This window comes from Sceloporus occidentalis, unplaced genomic scaffold (genome assembly GCF_023333645.1).
Source record: "Sceloporus occidentalis isolate IW3139 unplaced genomic scaffold, rSceOcc1.0.p SCAF_7, whole genome shotgun sequence".
Lineage (NCBI taxonomy): Eukaryota > Metazoa > Chordata > Lepidosauria > Squamata > Phrynosomatidae > Sceloporus > Sceloporus occidentalis.
This window is the reverse complement of record NW_028316987.1, coordinates 82,831,271-82,850,676: the sequence shown is the minus strand read 5'-3', so window position 1 is coordinate 82,850,676 and position 19,406 is coordinate 82,831,271. Positions and strand designations below refer to the sequence as shown.

The window sequence follows — 19,406 nt, the reverse complement described above, 5'->3', positions numbered from 1 at the left end:
TATCAAAGAAAGAGATTAGATTTGTCTGGCATGACTTGTTTCTCTGAAACCCATGTTGACTTTTTGTGATTATGGCATTGCCTTCTAGATGTTCACAGACTCTCTGTTTAATGATATCATTAGTTTGATTCTACAACAGTCAAAATTATAGGCCCCAATTCTATAATTTTCAAGGCCAAAACAGGGGCCTAAAATATAATCCTGAGAAGTGGCCAGAAGTCCTTTTTCTTTCATTCTATGGTGCTAAATATGGCAATAAAAGTCACCTAGCTTTATTTGATCAGCTGTCATTGAAGTCTGTGGAAAACTGAGAACATTTTGAGTTATTGCTGTTTCTGAAGTATCAGCAGTGGGAAATACTCTGCCCTAGGAGTCAATGTTGAAAATGTTGCTGATTATTTTTAACGTTGTCTTCAAATTCCCAGAATAACACCAAACCCTCACAAAAACAATAGGGCCAGAAATTACTGGTAAGGTTTCAAGAACCACTACTGCTCTATGGAAGGACCAGTTGCACTGGACTTCATTCAAAGTCCAGAACATCACACAAACACAAATGCATTCTCACCGCATGTTATCGCTATTTAAGAGGTGTTTCTTGATGCGTGGCAATTTGCGGAGCACAGGCTTGATGTCAGACATTTCTGCAATTCGCTTCATTAGTTTCACCTGTATAGATAAAGAAGGGAGGAAGCGTGAAACAGTAAAACATATCTTTAAAACTGCCATGATTTTGGGAAAAAGATGGGATATAAATCCCATAAATAAATAAATAAATAAATACATGCATGCATCTGGCTGGATTCAACCAAATAAAACTCCTGGTGGTAGCAAATTTTTGCTTGTGTTTATCTGGAAACCCCACTAAAATGGGACGTGATTACAGACCCTCAGAGGATCCTCATGTATGCATCTGGCTATGAAGAGGTATCAAGAAACCCAACTTTTTCCAGGCAAGCAGTCTCTGAAGATGCCTGCCACAGACGCTGGTGAAACGTCAGGAAGAAACTCTTCTAGGACATAACCACATAGCCCGAAACATAGCCAAAAAACTAAGGTACCAAGACACTTTTCTGATACGGACTACTTGCTGTGAAGCAGGGAATGGCTCTAAAGGAAGTCAGCTGGGGAGGGTGTCTCTGGATTGCAACCCCTGCAGGGCCTGAGAAAGGACATCCAAATGTGAAAGGTACACTTCCACGTACAGTATGTATTTCCCTAACACAATTCCAGCCAGACTGTGCAGGGTGTGTGTGCCTTGTTTCCCAGCAGAAATGTGCTCCAGGTAGCCCTTGGTGAGCACACTGCAGCTCTATCAAGAAACAAAGGTTTTTTTTTTTTTTTTCATGTGAAACAACAGGATGGTGAAAGCTCCAGCAGTGGCAAATGCTGAGGGCATGGAAAATACAACTGGATTGGCAAGTCCAGAGTATGGAATGTTCTGGAGTATATTTCCCAGAATCCTCAAACTACCATGGTCAGTGACAATGATGGCTGAGGGATTCTGGGAGTTGTACTAAAGAAGTAGTCATTTCCCCAAACTCTACATAGTCACACAGAGACCTGCTTTACATTGAGCCAGACCTGTGGTTCACCTACCTTAAGCACTGTTTGCTCTGACTGCCAGTGGCTCTCTATGGGGTTGTCTACATGGGTTATTTCCTCCAAATTCCCCCTGGTCTCATTGTATCCCATTTACATGATGCAGGCTGAAAATTCCAAATCAAGTAGACTGTATTCGTAACATCCACACCTGATTAGGTCTTTCATCTCCTTAACTTGAACTTCAAAACCTTACCTGTTGCTCTGGGGTTTCAACTCTCTCTGCAGCGATGATGGGCAGCTGTCTCCCCACACATTACCTACCGCCACTGCAAGTCACTTTGTTGGAACAAGGCACGCAGCATCAATAATATGGCTGGGCGCTTTATTGAGGCCAAGGTGGTGGTGCCAAGAAACAAATAAGAATCATGTGGAAAGGCAGTTGCCCATCACTGTAGCAGAGACAGCACAGGTTACATGTGGAATTTGGGGCCAGTATACTCCAGAGGAAGTATTCTGGCCAGTGAAGACAAACCCTAGGGCTTCAGCCAGGGCTCCTTCTTAGATCTTAAGATTTTCTGATGGCCTCCTAACCAAGTCCAACTGTGCTTCACTTCCAAAGTCAGATGAGAATGCCCATGATCAGAATGGTAATCCTGTTGCCCCCTTCCCTTTCTTTTACCTGTTCCATGCCACTGAACATTTCATGCAGTTCTCCTGCAGGTGTTAGGGTTCTGCTTGCTCTAATTGAAGCATACAGGTGTCCACAATCGGGGATTCCATTTGACAGCTCTTGAGCTGTCATCTTCACCAAGACTTTGAAGTGCTCCTCATCTTCAAAATGGGGACTGCAAAAAGAAAGTAGGAAGGGGAAAAGAGAAACATTATCCACCTGTTAATAAACAATTCACAGCTAAGTCACCCTTATCCAGAATTCAAAAATCTGAAATACTCCAAAATTTGAAACAGTCCACATGGATGACTGAGATAGTGACACCTTTACTTTCTCATGGTTCAGTGCACACAACCCATGTTTCATGCACAAAATTATTAAAAGTATTATGTATAAAATTGCCTTCAGGCTATGTGTATAAGCTGTATAAAAACATAAATGAATTTCATGTTTAGATTTGGGTCCCATCTACAAGATATCACATTATGTACATGTAAATATTCAGAAATCCAAAAATATAAACAAACAAACAACTTCTGGTCAAAAGCATTTCAGATAAGGGAGACTCTGTCTGTGTTCAGAGGAGTACAATTCTCTTTTTAATGTCCTCAAGTTTTGGCCTTCTTACAAAAAAAAGCAAGCCACACTCCATCAGGAAAGTGAATTTCTACAACAAAAGAAGGAATTCCTTTTTAACATGGGTCTTACTTGTTGAATATTTCACTCCAAATGTGCATCATGTCAGGCAGATTTCTGTCCAGGCAGAGAGAAGAGAAGAGCACACCCTAATGAGGTGCAGGGAAAGCCAAAACAAAACAGGTTACTGAGCAAGCTGATAAAAAATGTCCAAGGACATAATTTCTATTATTATGTGTGCTGATTATTGTTCCAAGAAATTGACAATGGCAATCTTGTAAACTTCATTCCCAAAGAGAAACTTCAGTTACAAAACAGAAAACAAAAACTGCACCACCAGCAGCAATTTTTGTATCCTTCTGTAAAAATAAATTCTTCACCACCCAATGTCCTACACTGGGAACATCTCCTGCCCTGCCCTTCCTCTTTTGTCCTTCCTGGTCACTTTAATGTAATCTAGTACAGAAGGTTTTAAGTGACATTTTATGGAAGTAGTTCAACTGCCAATACAAATGATTCCTTCCCCACCAGCTACCATTCAAACAAACATCTCTGCAGAAATGTCAGAAGGATGTCACGGTACCTACAGCATAAGCTCATGTCAGGACATAAACATATTCTGCAATACCCTTCACATTCTTCAGACCTTATTAAACAGAAACAGAACTGGAAAGGTGGGGAGAAGATGGATTGAGCCAACCTGATTTATTATTCCCACAACCCTGTACTCAGTATAGCATCAACTGGGTTACAAGCAAAGACGGTGAGAGGTTTTGAACAGGGGTCAATATCAGCATACAAATTCTTCAAGCTTAAAACATCTGACTGCTTAGTTCAAAATGAGCTGTCTACAAGGCAGAATCAGTTAGCTCCAAGTGAGCATAATAATAATAATAAAGTTTTATTTATATACCGCCCTTCCAATGATCAGGGCGGTGTACAACAGCTAATACAAAAAAATACTAATACATACATCAATAACAATATTAAAATAAACATTGAACACATCATCAACTTTAAAATCCCAACAGCCAGCTGCCATCGCTGTCGAAGGGTAGGGGGAGACTAGCTGGGATTTATTTCAGGGAACGCCAACCTGAACAGGAAGGTTTTTAGCTCCCTCCTGAACTGGGCCAGGGAGGTGGCTGAGCGGAGCTCTAAGGGCAGCGTATTGCAGAGGGTCGGGGCGACGATGGTATATGACCTCCTTGTTGTGGAGGCCAGTCTAGCCCCTGGGACCCTCAAAAGTTGCTGCCCAGATGTTCTGAGGGTGCGGGGCGGATTGTATGGGGAGAGGCGGTCCTCCAGGTATCCTGGGCCCAAGCCATGTAGGGCTTTATAGGTTATCACCAACACCTTGTATTGTGCCCGGAAGCGGATGGGCAGCCAATGTAGATCTTTAAGTACAGGTGTAATATGACTGCTCCTGGAGGTACCAGTAACCAGTCTGGCTGCCATATTCTGTACCATCTGTAGCTTCCGGGTTTGGTACAAGGGTTGACCCATGTAGAGCGCGTTGCAGAAATCCAATCGAGAGGTTACCAGAGCATGTACTACCGTTTCAAGGTCTCTCTGGGCCAGGTATGGGCGCAGCTGGCGAATAAGCCGAAGCTGATAACAGGTGCTCCTGACCGTCGCGTCCACCTGAGCTGTAAGGTGGAGCGACGAGTCAAGAAGCACCCCCAGACTGCGCACGGAGTCCTTCACAGGAAGCGTGATCCCATTCAGGACAGGTGGAACCACCGCCATTCCTGGACCAGGGGAACCTATCACAAGTACCTCCGTTTTCTCTGGATTCAGACTGAGTCGGTTTTCCCTCATCCAGCCCATTACTGACCTCAGACAGGCCACGAGAGGAGAGACGCCATCCTTGGTCACTGCATCAGTCGGAGACATAGAGAAGATTATTTGGGTGTCATCAGCGTACTGATAACCCCGCGCCCCATATCTCCGGATGATCTCTCCCAGCGGTTTCATGTAAATGTTAAAAAGCATGGGAGATAGAATAGCTCCTTGAGGGACCCCAGTTGTAAGGGCCCTCTTATCGGAGCATTCGTCTCCCAGCTGCACCATCTGGGACCTCCCAGAGAGGTAGGACCGGAACCACTGGAGCGCAGTGCCCCCGATTCCCACCTCTGCCAGGCGTTCCAGAAGGATACCATGGTCTATGGTATCGAAAGCCGCTGAGATGTCCAAGAGCACCAACAGGGACACGCTTCCCCTGTCGATGCCCAGACGGAGATCATCGACCAAGGCGACCAAGCATAATACTCCAACAATGGCTGAAGCTGAAATGAGGCCTCTTATACAGGGACTATTTTTTAATTGCCTTTTTTTTTAAATTGATAAATGATGTAATACATTTTTAGCCTTTTCAAATTGTTGCTACATTTTGTTTTAAACTGATCTCATTGTAAATAAAATGCCCTAAGGTCTTTGGAAATTGGACAGGATACAAATATCTATCTAGAAATACAGCAGACCCTTGCTTTACATGGGGGATCTGTTCTAGACTCCCCCCTCCCCGCATGAGGCAAGTTCCCACATATGCTCAAGCCTCATTCAAAATAATGGGGGTTGTGCATGCCGCATTGCGGGCACACTGCCATTTCCTTTATGTCATGTGGCTTTCAGTGTAAGCTGAAAGCTGCGTATAGGGCGCCTGCGCATAAAGCGGCCACACTGTAAATAAATCAACTGTGGAGTTGCTGGAGGTGAGTGGATTGTCCTAAATGTATGGTCTGGCTCAGAAGGTGCCAAGGCTGTCATGAGCATGGTGGCCTCAGGTTTAGAAGTGTCAGTCCTGAGGCTACTGTCTCCTCCACTGGTCTCATCTGCCACTGAGGTTCTATCCAGCTGGGAGAAGACACTGACTCCATTTTGAGTCAGGCCACTTTTTGCTGACCAAGCTAAAAGAAGCAGTATGACACTGAAAAAAGCTAAGAAGTCATGGGGTAAGTTTGTTATCATACACAAGAACCTTCAAGAGTAAAGAAGAGCCTCTCCTAAGTATCAGTGAGCCTTCTTAGCAAGGAAATGTTTTTCCTCTCTCTTTTTGCTTGAGGAAAGGAGGGAATGACTTGCAGGGCTTCCTCTCAAGCTGTGAACCTCCAAAAACAATGCTTCACCTATTTGAGCTTCCTAACCATTGCACTTGAGAGATGGAAGATAAAACCAGGAGAGAGGGATTACTTTGGCACATGGATAGTTACAATATGATTGAGAAAACCATTTTGGCACATACTAGGACTGCCACATGGGCTCCTGCCTCAAGATGGCTTGAGAGATTTAGAAGTGTCGGATGTTCAAAGGTGAATGAAGACTTATTTGCTATAACAGGTTTTTCCTCTTTAGATCCATAAACACCATTACAGTTACAAGCATTTTACGTTTCATCCGATTAATTATTTAAGGGGCTCGAATGGCTGTTTTAAAGCAAGTTTTTTTATATAATATCTTCATGCAAGTCTCTTAAGATGCCCTCTGCACTTTGGATGTTCTCAAACCTGTGAATTTCATCACTCTCTAAATCTGATTTAAAATTGGATACTATGCTTTGTCTCTTTGTCCTAACAGTAACAATTGTCACAAGGCAGCAGGGGTGGCTATTGTGATGGCTAGGGCTATACTGGTTAGGACACAAACTGCCCACTCCTGCATCACAGTAATACTGATATGGATAGTACACTTCTATGTTCTAAACTGACTATGTCCCTACATTACCTCCAACAGCCCTGTCAAGTCAATCAATTATTAGCCCTGTTTAAATATTTGAAGGGATGTTATACTGATGAAGGAGCAAGTTTGTTTTTTGCTGCTCCAGAGACTAGAACTCGGAACAATGGATGCAAACTGCAGGAAAAGAGATTCCACCTCAACATTAGGAGGAACCTCCTGACAGTAAGGGCTGTTCAACAGTGGAACACACGCCCTCGGAATGTGGTGGAGTCTCCTTCCTTAGAGGTCTTTAAACAGAGGCTGTCGGGGATGCTTTGATTGGGCATTCCTGCATGGCAGGGGGTTGGACTGGATGGCTCTTTTGGTCTCTTCCAACTTTATGATTCTACGTCTGTTAATACAGATGATGGGTGGAAAAGGGGGAGGCTGAGAGAGAAAAGCTACCTGAATCCAAGGCAATAAGATTCCACCAAAAGATGTCCCAATAAGCAACTTGCCTGAATCACTCTCATACAAGAAGTCTCACTATAAAACCATTATAAGGAGACTTTACTGCATCATGGCTGTCATGTTACAAGAATATATATAAGTCGTTGTCACACGAATACAATGTAAGCAAATTTGCATCTAGCCTGTAGCAAGGGAAGAGTCAATATGTTCCCAATGCTAAAGAAAAATCAGAGCCAGGCACCGAAAGATCAACTCACTTGTTCATATATGTCTAAATGGGAGTCATCTGCTGTGATGTGTGGGCCAACGGAAAGGCCACCAGTCTTCAGATCTATTTCTTGCGCCTGTTCTCTATAGCTCAGAGCTCCACATCCCATCCTGAAAGAAGCAGAGAGAAAGAGAGAGATGGATTGCGGTCAGGCTCCTCTTTAGGCTCCAAGGGAGCTTGATAAACCAGCAAAACCCCTACACAAATCAGGTCCCTTCTCTTTACACTAAACCCATCAGACTTCCTCTTGAACCCAGACAGCCAACTGGAATTCAGAAAGTAACTTTGGCACTCAGAAACTCATAGTGTTATAGTCATACACATATAGTGAACTGCTGCCTTTCTCTTTCTTCCCTGAGCAGCACAACAGTTTTGACACCGGCAGCAATAAACATGGTGATGAGGTGGTTTTTCAAATCAGTTATTGCTAAGAACATCCATATATCACAGATAGCAAAGCCATTTAAAAGAACAAAGTTGCCACATGTATCACAGGCTGCATCTACATTGCAGAAATAACAGAATTTAACACAACTTTAACTGCCATGATGCAATTCTATGGAATTATGGGATTTGTAGTTTGTTATGGCACCTGATCATTGTGACAGAGAAGGTGTCCCACAAAACTACAAATCTCAGAATTCCATAGCATTGAATCATGGCAATTTTAGCAGTGTCAAATGGAATTATTTCTGTAGTGTAGATGCAGACACAATTTCCAAAATTGGGCACATCCTTCTCTGAAGAAGTAGAAAGAAGAAAGGAAACAGCAGAATCAACCTTATTTAAAGTGCAAGGGCAGCACATATGTCTATATGCACATGCTTGTGTGTGTATGAATGCACTTCACTGTATGGAAATAGGAATGTAACATTTCTAGGAAATTTAGAGGAAATATGAAATATATTCAGTTCTTATTTTCATATCAAACCTAAATTTATTTTACAGCTTCAGCAACATAAAATACTTCATTTGGGACTTTGCATATTAACATATACTGTTCATGAAATTTCAAAATCTGAATTATGAATATATGTGATACTAAAGATACAATTGCAAAGCATATGAAAGTGGTCTCAATGCAGACCTAGCCTTGAGGACTAGGTTAGTAGCAGATCTGGATTATAAAGGTTAATTCCATGATGAAAATAATTAACTCTTTTAACTCTTTTGTAGTTTATTATCAGCATAAATCATGAAGGCCCCTCTATATTCTCCTCTCATGAAGATGGCACGACCCACCTAATGCAGAAATGCATTATAGATTTGAGTACTATGTATGTCTACAGTATGCATAGGAAGTAATTAATTAGAATTAATGATCACAGAATCATAGAATCATAGAACAGTAGAGTTGGAACAGACTTGGGCCTCCCAGTCCAACTCCCTGCCATGCAGGAAATCTAAATCAAATCACCCCTGACAGATGGCCATCCAGCCTCTGTTTAAAGACCTCCAAGGAGGGAGACTCCACCACACTCCGAGAAAGTGTGTTCCAATGTCGAACAGCCCTTACTGTCAGGAAGTTCCTCCTAATGTTAAGGTGGAATCTCTGTTCCTGGAGCTTGCATGTATTGTTCCAGGTCCCAGTCTTTGGAGCAGCAGAAAACAAGCTTGCTCTCTCCTCAATATGACATCCCTTCAAGTATTTAAACAGGGCTATTGTATCACCTGTTAACCTTCTCTTCTCCAGGCTAAACATCCCCAGCTCCCTAAGGCATTCCTCATAGGGCATGGTTTCCAGACCCTTCACCATTTTAGTCACCCTCCTTTGGACACGCTCCAGTTTCTCAATGTCCTTTTAGAATTGTGGCGCCCAGAACTGGACAGAGTATTCCAGGTGGGGTCTGACCAAAGCAGAATAGAGTAGCACTATTACTTCCTTTGATCTAGACACTATACTTCTATTTATGAGTTAATTATAATTCTCTAATTCTGAAGACTCTCTTACATACAGATCTTTATACTCCAAATTTCCTGGAATTTTCTGAGTAAAACATTGTCTTAAAGGCATTTTGCTCATTCCAATCAAGAAAATACTTTATCTGAATTTTTTTCCCTTGCATTTCTCCAAGATTTCAATTTTTCTGGAATTTCCCACCCCTACCAGCCCAGCCTGAAAACTGAATTTCATATAAAGAAAGAAAAATGACACTGTGGACCCAATTCTTTTCTGAAATTAACTAGACCAAATTTAGATCCAAAATGAACAATGGTAACAACAACAACAACAACCAGCAATTTCTGGGAAGAGTCCAACCGCAACAGAACAACAGCCTCAAACATAGAAGTTTCTTACTTCGTAATGACACTGCAAAATAGTGGAACGTAAGGCCTGAGCTCTTCCGGGAGGGTGTTTAGGCTTGAAACAGCTCGGAAATACACCATGCCATTCGTGGGCTGAGCGCAGTACTGGACAGGGACATCTTCTGCTATAAACAGGCAAGAAAGAAAACACTGTAACATCAGAAGGGGCAGGAAGGTGTTTTAGAAACAAGCCCTAACAAATTCAGATATACCAAACTTAATACAATACAAAAAATCCTTTTGGGTCACTTGCAAGTTCAAACCTACCCCAAGCCCCTCCTTCCCATTTCCTTTCCCCACAAACTGAGCAGCAGCAATAAGGAAGGCTTCAAAGCAAAATATTTTTCCTCTAATTATATTAGGCCAGAGAACCCCAGAAGCACACTGGGAAGTGTCATTTCCACACAAGTCTTGTGTGTAATACACTAATGACAATAGTATTTCTATCCTGCATTTTTCCCAGTTCAGGATTCAAAGCTGCTTAGAGCAAAGGGGCTGTTTTTGGGTTGGATGGCAGAAAAATGGGGGGGGGGGAGAGAAAAAAGCGAGTGGAACGAAATGCCCTGGAAGAGGACAAGGGCTGGCACTTGAAATTCCTAGGTTCTTCAACGTTTTGTTGCAGTTTTCACTGTTATTGTGCTGAAATCTACTGTCACTTCTGTGTGGTTTAAACTGAATGTCGTTTCAATTGTCCAAACCCCTAAGAAAAAGCCAGTAATTTGACACAAGGGTTACTGTGTGTACTACATCAGCATGTCTGTGGATGACAAGCATTTGTAATGATAGAAATCTGCAATTTCTATAGATTATGACATTGAGGAACTCTACTACTCAATTTCCATTTAACTGAACTCTACAGGGGGGTTTTCCTGCCACCCAACCCTACCCAAGATTTTTAGTTAAGACAACCTGTAAGTGACATCTCAAGTTCAGTAAATGGAATCCTAGGCTCAATGTCTGAAACCTTCAAAGCTGGAAGGCAAGATGTGTCTTCCTGCTTGCTTTGCAGATCCAGCAGCTCCAAACCTAAAGGATGAAACAGAAGGTTATTCAGCAGTTCTGATGACAATAGCCAACATCAGCCAAGTCTTTTGGCAGGGAAAGTAGAACAGATTTCAGACAAAGACCTTCTGGTGGGTCTGTCCAACCCATAATTTGATGAAGCTATTGATAATGGGCACTCCCACCCACCCCAGGTTTGATTCCTAGATTCCTCCATAAAATACACAGAAGTAAATAACAGAAATAGAGGGGGAGCTACCAACTTTACCATCAGTAACTTTTACCCACAAACTATCATGTCTGCCACAGACCCTCTGAGTATCTACCATGAAAATCCTGCCACCATTCTTCTCTAATCCAGCATTTGACTATTGTGGAAAATATTTCCCATCTTCCACTAACAACATGATCTTGCTGGCTAAGAATGACAGGAGTTGTCATCTAATACAGTGAACCCTTGTTTTATGAGGGGGATCCATTCCAGACTCCCCTGCATAAAGGAAATACTGTGGGACCTCAAGTCCCATTGATTTTAATGGTGGCATGCTCCTGTGCACCATGTGACATAGGCACACATGCCATTAAGAGGGCCGAGGCTCACCCTCCACATGACCCTGAGTCCGTTTATGGCATGGGTGCGCTGTACAACAAGACAATATCAGATTAAGAAAGGCTCATTTTTCTAGTGAAAAAAAAGAGCTGGAGTATTCAAGACATACTAACCTTTTTCATAGGTTTGTTTCTTCTTTGCCTCAGAAAGAGCCTCAACTTTTTCTTTCAGCTTTGCTTCTTCCATCGCTTTTTGTTCATCATAGAAAGTCATGTCCGGACTCATTGACAGTGTCAGTCTATGGGGGTTATCCTTTTGCCCAGAACCATGTCAAAGAAGGACGAGATAATCAAAATGAAGATGATTTCTCTTTCCTCTCAATTTTGTTCAACTATCGGCACACGTTACCTCATAAATAACATCAATTTATGCAACATAATCAGTTCTGCAATTTATGCAGAAACAATTTATGCTACTCTTTCCAGGAAAACAACTATATAGTACTGTAATAGTCTCCTGTTCAGTGGTATTTGTGTGTGTAGTTACAACAAGAGAACAAATAAAGGCAAACAAAGGAGAATGCAACAAGGAGAGGCAGGGACAGCCTAGTCCAACACATTTTTGCTCTTTGGGACAGTCAACAAAATGACACCCTCCTTTCCAGTCCATATACAGAAGCTGGATGGACTACGCAATTAAATGTTATTTCAACACTGCCACTGGGACAGAAATCTCCATTACATCCAATGGCAGCAGGGGAAATCAGAGCTGGGTGACCTTGGGTACGTCACACTCTCTCAGCCTCAAAGGAAGGTAAAGGCAACCCCCGATGAACAAATCTTGCCAAGAAAACACTGTGAAAGGTTCACCTTAGGGTTGACATAAGTCGGAAATTACTTGAACGCACACAACAACTAAGAAAAAACAAAGGCTTCCACTGCTGCTCAGAGGTCTTGATGGAAGTAAGGCATTAGACCAGGGGTCGGCAACCCCTGGCCCGTGGGCCGGATGCGGCCCGCGGAGGCCTTTTGGCTGGCCCCTGCGCACTCCTGCCGCCGACTGCCGCCGCTCCGGGCACCATTTTGAGGAACAAAATGGCGGCAGGCCTCTAGGAGGCCCGTTGCCGTTGCTGGGGCCCTCCAACAGGGCTCTGGCTGCGTCAGCGGGCCTCTAGGAGGCCCGTTGCCATCGCTGGGGCCCTCCAACAGGGCTCCGGCGGCGGCAGCCAGCCTCTAGGAGGCCCAAGGCCATCACTGGGGCCCTGCAAAAGGGTTCCGACAGCGGCAGCGGGCCTCTAGGAGGCCTGTTGCCATCGCTGGGGCCCTCCAACAGGGCTCTGGCGGCGGCAGCCGGCCTCTAGGAGGCCCATTGCCGTCGCTGGGGTCCTGCAAAAGGGCTCCGGCGGCAGCAGCCGGCCTCTAGGACTTTTTTGCCAGCCTCTGACGGGGCCTGGGGCCCCGTTAGGGGCCGGCAAAGAGGGGGAGGCCTGCAGCACCGGCAGCCCCTGATGGCTTTTTTGCCAGCCTCTGACGGGGCCTGGGGCCCTGTCAGGGGCTGGCAAAGAGGAGGAGGCCTCCAGTGCTGGCGGCCCCCACCAGCTCTTTCCCGACTTCTGACAGGGCCTGGGGCCCCATCAGGGGCTGGCAAAGAGGAGGAGGCCTGGCCCCCAGAGGGTGGAAGCTCTGCCCCCGGCATGCGCCCCCGCCCCCGGAGGGTGGAACCTCCACCCCCCCCCCGGCTTTGGCCCCCCAGCTGTCTGAAGGACAGCAACCCGACCCCCGCCTCAAAAAGGTTGCCTACCCCTGCATTAGACATACAAGTGCTCAGAGCTGGCAGAATTTGCCTGCACTTCCTTGCCATCACTGTTTCACCCTGGAAAAAGTGCAACTGCTAAGAGTTTTCTGGCCTGTTTTTTTTTTTTTTTTTTACAAGGTCCCCTCATTTTCCCAACAGCAGGACCAGGCTTGGGATTATAATTTACAGCTGGAAGAAGCTTCAAGTTATGCTGTCTGGAGGGAGCTGCTGTAGTGGCACTCCTTTCTCCACCAGTACAGTAACACAAAAATATGGAAGAAGTGCCCAAAATCCACTTTTTTCTAAGAGCACAGCTCTGATGAACTTGGGGTAACAGAGGCGTGAGAAGGAGCTGCATCTTGGAGCACAGGAAAGAGCAGGGCTATGGGCAGGCCTAGGGCCACAGGCATAGTGTAAGGAGAAAGCCAAAGCTAAACAACAGCATGCCACAGCAAGCTTCCCCAAGGGCACAAAATGGTGAAAGTCCCTCTCCCATGCCTCTTGGCACACATCTTGGATGGTTAGGGCAGGAAGTCTTGCCCAGACCCATATATCTTTCCCATCCAGTTAGGAAGCAGCAGGGTGTTAGTGCTGTGATACTAATGGCTTCTATTACTTATTTTATTTAAGTCAGTTATTTATCGTCTCTTGATTCACCATGGCCCCTGAGGCAATCACTTCCATAAATGCACCTTTGGAACTTTGGTCTGAACTGTTCACACAGTTCTTTAATTCTGGTGTTCACAAAGCCAGCCAGCCAGAGGTTCACCCCATAACTATGTCTCACCTTGAAGTACTGCTTTACTTTCTTTTGAAGGAACTGGGGATCCTCCTTGAGGCACTGTCTGAACTGAGTCACTTTCTCAGCAATCTTCAAAAGGTCCACAGGATCACCTTCATGGTTCCAGCAGGAGGCAATATACTTGAAGGATGAGAATAAGGAAGGAAGAATAAAAACAGTTCCAACATACCATAATTTATGTATTTAATATATTTCTATCCTGCTGCCCTAAAACCAATACAGTTTACAATACAAAAATATGAATACGAGAATAAAGAACAGAAAATAGCCAAAGCAATACAAAACTAAGAACAGTGGACAAAACATCCTTATAAATTCAGTTGTAAATGTTTTTAGCTAAGACGTTGTTTGTCACATTATGATTCTGAATATGTAAGATGACCTCTAAAAGCTAGCTGGATGTCAATCTGAATGTATGTTCTCATGCTGCATCTGTATCCACCATTGTACAAGAAATACTATCAAACTAGTCCCAGGTAATAATAATAATAATAATAATAATAATAATAATAATAATAATACGTTTTATTTATAGACCGCTATTCCGCAATGATCATAGCAGTGTACAGTAAAAATTGAATACAAAACAAATATAAGGTGACAGTTAAAGGAGGGAGAAGTCTCGTCCTTCAGGCAGTCCCTGATGTTGCTGGGTCTGCCTGATCACTCCCTCTGAGGCCGAGATGACAGTTAAAGAGGGAGGGGCCTCTTCCTTCAGGCAGTCCTTGATGTTTCTGGGTCTGCCTGATCGCTCCCTCTGAGGCCGAGATGACAGTTAAAGAGGGAGACGTCTCGTCCTTCAGGCAGTCCCTGATGTTTCTGGGTCTGCCTGATCACTCCCTCTGAGGCCGAGATGACAGTTAAAGAGGGAGGAACCTCTTCCTTCAGGCAGTCCCTGATGTTTCTGGGTCTGCCTGATCGCTCCCTCTGAGGCCGAGATGACAGTTAAAGAGAGAGGGACCTCTTCCTTCAGGGAGTCCTTGATGTTGCTGGGTCTGCCTGATCGCTCCCTCTGAGGCTGAGATGACAGTTAAAGAGGGAGGGGCCTCTTCCTTCAGGGAGTCCTTGATGTTGCTGGGTCTGCCTGATCGCTCCCTCTAGGTAGGCAGTTAAGATCAACTCACAAGGCAGACCTTGGAATTTAGTCAAATTATGATGCATGCATCTAAAAAGCATTATGTTAGAGAAAGCTGATCATAAGTCTTTTTTTAAAAAGATCACAAACAAGAAATCTCCGAAGAAAGAACACTTACTGAAGTTAAGGCAAGCCCAAAACTAGTTGATTGATGCTTCATCTGGATTTCAATTTTGTGCAGCAGCGCTTCAATTCTTTCTTCCTCAAAACCATCCCTTGAGAAATGAAAATAAAAACATTTAATTCTGCTCCAAGATCACAAAAAAGCAAACAATGAAGCCACTTAAATTGTTTGAATAATAATAATAATAAGTTTTATTTATAAACCGCTATTCCGTGTTGATCATAGCAGTATACAGGTAAAAACTGCAATATCAAATACAAAATACAGCATAAAAATTGCAATACATAAATAAAACTTCAATAAAAACATTTCAGAATACAGATTAAAACCATACATCAAATCCAGGTCAGCTAAATGTGCTCGATAATGCTGTACATATAGGGGGGAGTCATATATCATCAAGGAGCATCGGGGAAGGCTTGCTGAAATAGGAAGGTCTTGAGTCTCTTTTTAAAGAGATCCAGGGAGGTGGCGGAGCGGAGTTCCTCAGGAAGGGTGTTCCAGACCCCAGGGGCCAAGATAGAAAAGGCCCTTTGTGAGGTTGATACATATCTCGTTATCGAGATCCTCAACCCTGAATAATGTCAAGGGTTAGGATCGTACACCTCTGCAGTCACATTGGGAGGGGTGTTTAGCAGTGGAGGAAACCACACTGGCAAGCTGAAAATACAGTAGTCTGTGGGCACTGTGATGGTGCCAGGAGAGAAGGCTGAAGCTCACATATTTTCCCATTTCAGTTTCTGGAAGGGGTCTCTAAGAGATGCCTCCTCAGAGCGAAAGTACTGAGGATAGAGTGGCTTGGGCAATTGTCTGTCCTGTGGCACAGGCAATTGTCCAAGCCACCTCTTCCAGACCACTTTGATTCTAAGGATTCCCTCCCCTACACAGCAGAAGTCATGGAGTTGAGAAATTGGCAGCTTGATGTTGGAAACCTTCTCTTTCTTCTGCTGTGCAAATCTGAAAAATGACTATTTTATGACTGTGAGTGGTGTGCACCCATAGGATTCTGGCTCACACGGGGAGAACAAACATAGCCCACAAGATATGGTAGCAGAGGGTTGTCCATGTGAAAAATATTCAGTAACTATTGGGGGGGCTGAATTTAAAGAATGTTCACATTCAATATTGGAAGGGGAGGGACGTCTGGGTGCTTTTATCATTAAACAGGATAAAGACACATTCCCACTTCAAGTAGTAGTTCTGCTATTAGTTGATCAGCATTCCCAGGGGCGTTCATGGGGGGGGGGTGAGATCTCTCATGATGGGGTCGATCGTTGTACACAATTCTGATATATTATTAAATGTACCAGATTTGCCTTGAGGTTTTAAAACAAACACAATGACCTCAAGACAATCGATTTATTAGCTGTATTCAAATACCATATTAGTAACAGATTAATTCAACATTTGGACACAGCCACAGTGTCACTTTTTCAGGACCACACAAGCCAAGTCCTTCTCCAAAAGTTTCAAACAAATGAGTTTGTGACTGAGGGTAGGAGGGGGAATCACAGATTTTACTTACTCAGTAACTTCATCAATAGTTCTGGCAATAATTTCCTTCACAGTATCAATGTTTTCTTCAGAAATCCCTTGGAGGCCTACACTGAAATAAGCTTCTCGCGTTGAGCCATTAAACCTACAATGAAAAGAGAAAGGAATACAAATAAAAGTGCTTACACTGTAAGTTTTGAAAAGTTCCTTTTGTGGCATTTCAGAGTGTATACATGTATGTGGATTTCTAGGAATTATAGTCCACAAAAGGAGCTTTTCCAAGTTCTGCTCTGAGCTTTAGTTCTTGGAAAGCTGGATCTTAACATAATATCGATGACATGAAGGTAGAGGAAAGAGAGAAAATTGTGTATCATAAGTCTTATCTTAATTACTTGATGATACACTCTACTTAAACAAGAACAACAAGGTCTGAGTGGCATCTACAGAGGCCAACAGCAAGTACAGAAAATGTAGGCAAGGAAGACCCTCTCTGTTCACATGAGGGTTAACAGGCTCCACACACACATGACATCCATAGTTTCACATTTGAAGAAAAGGTCTGATCTTTATCAGGGCTCCCAATGATGCAGAAGCTTTTCCTCAAGAGAAGAGCCTTTCCCTTTCAGATCTCCCCTCTCAAGGATGGAATGGGTTTGCTAGGAACCAGAGCTTGGAAAAAGTCTTTTTTTCCGATCACAACATCCAGAATTCCCCAGCAACGTGCGGTACTGGGAGTTATAGTCCAAAAGCATATCCTTGCTGACTGAGACTGTGGGATTGTAATCCAAAAAAATATTCCAAGTTCTGACCAGAAAACATTTTTGACACATTTGGTACCACAGTTCAAGGGAAAGAAGACAATCTTCCTAACAGTCACAGTTAAGTTTCAAACAAGGTATCGATTTATTATTTTATTTAATCTCTATTGACCATCTGAAAATTCTCTATTTATTTCAGGCCCACTAAGGTTGAAGGAGGCCCCAGGTGAAGAGCAAAGTGAAGTTTGTTCCTGTTTTAAATGCCCAAGTTGTGGAAGGAACTCTGATAGCATGTATGGGGAGGTAGCACACTTACCCAATATCGGGTGAAAAATCCGTTCCTAGTCCAGCTTCGATTAAAGCTTTATAAAAGGGAGAATTAGGACCACCAACCAAGAGAGAAGACAACAGGTTTAATGTGAAAGTTTCAAAAGTATCTGTAATGCTAAAATAACAAAAGACAAAGACATATAAAGAAAAATTTAGAATATTATTTTAGAATATAGCACAGTCAGTACACTGATGATTATTATAATCAAACTTTGGCTATGTTATCAATGCTTTTGATTAACATCCTACTGCCATTCTGCTCAGTGTTCATATGAAGCACAAAGCCAAGAGAACTACTAATGCCACAATCTTATTAATTATTTTCTCAAACAGTAGACTTACCAGGTGACTTTGTACCAGTCACTGCTCAGAAAAGGACATAATTATTTTTTTAAAAGTGATGTATGTACCATTCCCTTCCTTAGCTAAAGTTTGTTAAAAGTGATGAAAAGGACTCCTGATAACTTCAAGTATCATCACATAATCCCAAACTAGCTCTTTTATGCATTTGAAGGCTAGAGTTAATGCACTGTATGCAGAGTGCACAGATGCACTGTACACAGAGAAAATCAGGACAATAACATAGCACAGCATATTTCAAAGGCCTTCATAACAGGAGATGCTCCCGAATGGAAATAAAAAATATTATTATACTTTACCTCTGTGTGTGTGTGTGTGTGTATCTAGAGTATATAGGTATAGATATTTTATAGTCCAACCCACTTACTCTGCTAGGAGGTAGCTGATGCTGACCATTGTCTGCTTCTTAGAGTCTGTAGCAAAGGCATCCGTGCCACATGTCACACAGTGTTCTCTCTGTGAAAGAGAATCCAAAGAATAAGTTCAGGGGGAAAAACACAGTGCTCTCCTTACCCTTAAAATACTGTTTTTATTATTTATTAATTTATACTGTGCCTTTCCACACACAATCCTCCCCCCCCCCCCCCCAAAACCCCAAAGAAATCCCCTGGTGTAGTGTCTGCACTTATTGCAAACAGGGGAAGACCTTTCTGTTTGACAGGCCTTTTATTCTTTATTGTTTAGGTGGGGTGAACCTTGTAAAAGTTGCTGGATTTTCTATTTGTTATTTTTGTTGTCATTGTGTTTTTATCGTTTATGTTTTAAACTATGTTTCTTAATCTCTCATAAGCCATCTTGAGTCCAGAATTGGGGAACAGGTGAGATATATATAAATAGAAGGAGAAGAAATTGTTGATGACAGAGATAATAACAGGATCCTACTTCACTTCATACATTCTCCCAAGTAGGAAAATGTATAGAGGAACCTCAGTGTTTTCTCCAATCCCTGCCTATTGATGACCATAAACCTCCCTTGCATGCCTCTTGCTGTCCAATCATACAACTTGCAAACTGTCATAAGCACTTCTAAGAAAAAGAGTAGATATTCACATAACCAAGCAAATACTCACAGGCTTTTCCCAGAGTTGCTGCGGTGGGACAGCAGTATTTGGTTCAATTTTCTGGAATTTACTCAGAGCTTCCTCATGAATTTGTTTCAAGTGATGCTCTAGTGGAAAGTTGCCATATGTGAAAAACCTATAATTGGATGCAAGACTATTATTATCAGCCAAGAAAAGGGTGTGTATAAAAGGACTAGATCTAGAAAGTCTCCTCTGCAGCCAGGGGAGGGAAGAGCAAAGCACAGTATTCTCTTGTTTTCCTTTAGACTACACCTTATCCACTGCTGATCTAGAGTTCTTCTGATCATTAGGAGCCTTTTTTTCTGGCAAAGCAAGAGACTGAGGTGTGGGGAGACAGGGACAAAGTTCTGTAACAGCCCAAGCACATCTGGACCACCACATATGAACCTTTGGATTTGGCCAAAATAAACTTGGGGGGGAG

General features: G+C 43.0%; 1 protein-coding gene across 5 annotated transcripts in view; it reads right to left on the bottom strand.

Moving 5' to 3' along the window:
• PITRM1 (pitrilysin metallopeptidase 1) overlaps positions 1 to 19,406 on the bottom strand; it is a 44,790-nt gene that overhangs the window by 14,533 nt on the left and 10,851 nt on the right. For 4 of the 5 annotated variants that reach the window (XM_089533507.1, XM_089533511.1, XM_089533509.1 and 1 more), the window contains 13 exons: positions 18,974 to 19,100; positions 18,271 to 18,359; positions 17,530 to 17,658; positions 16,487 to 16,600; positions 14,956 to 15,052; positions 13,688 to 13,822; positions 11,280 to 11,418; positions 10,464 to 10,580; positions 9,547 to 9,679; positions 7,237 to 7,357; positions 2,924 to 3,000; positions 2,225 to 2,390; positions 569 to 669 (listed from right to left, as the gene is read on the bottom strand). In XM_089533507.1, the coding sequence (XP_089389633.1) occupies positions 569 to 669; positions 2,225 to 2,390; positions 2,924 to 3,000; positions 7,237 to 7,357; positions 9,547 to 9,679; positions 10,464 to 10,580; positions 11,280 to 11,418; positions 13,688 to 13,822; positions 14,956 to 15,052; positions 16,487 to 16,600; positions 17,530 to 17,658; positions 18,271 to 18,359; positions 18,974 to 19,100 (1,545 nt within the window). The remainder of the gene's footprint in view (positions 1 to 568; positions 670 to 2,224; positions 2,391 to 2,923; positions 3,001 to 7,236; positions 7,358 to 9,546; positions 9,680 to 10,463; positions 10,581 to 11,279; positions 11,419 to 13,687; positions 13,823 to 14,955; positions 15,053 to 16,486; positions 16,601 to 17,529; positions 17,659 to 18,270; positions 18,360 to 18,973; positions 19,101 to 19,406) is intronic. The other variant, XM_089533510.1, reaches the window with a different exon arrangement.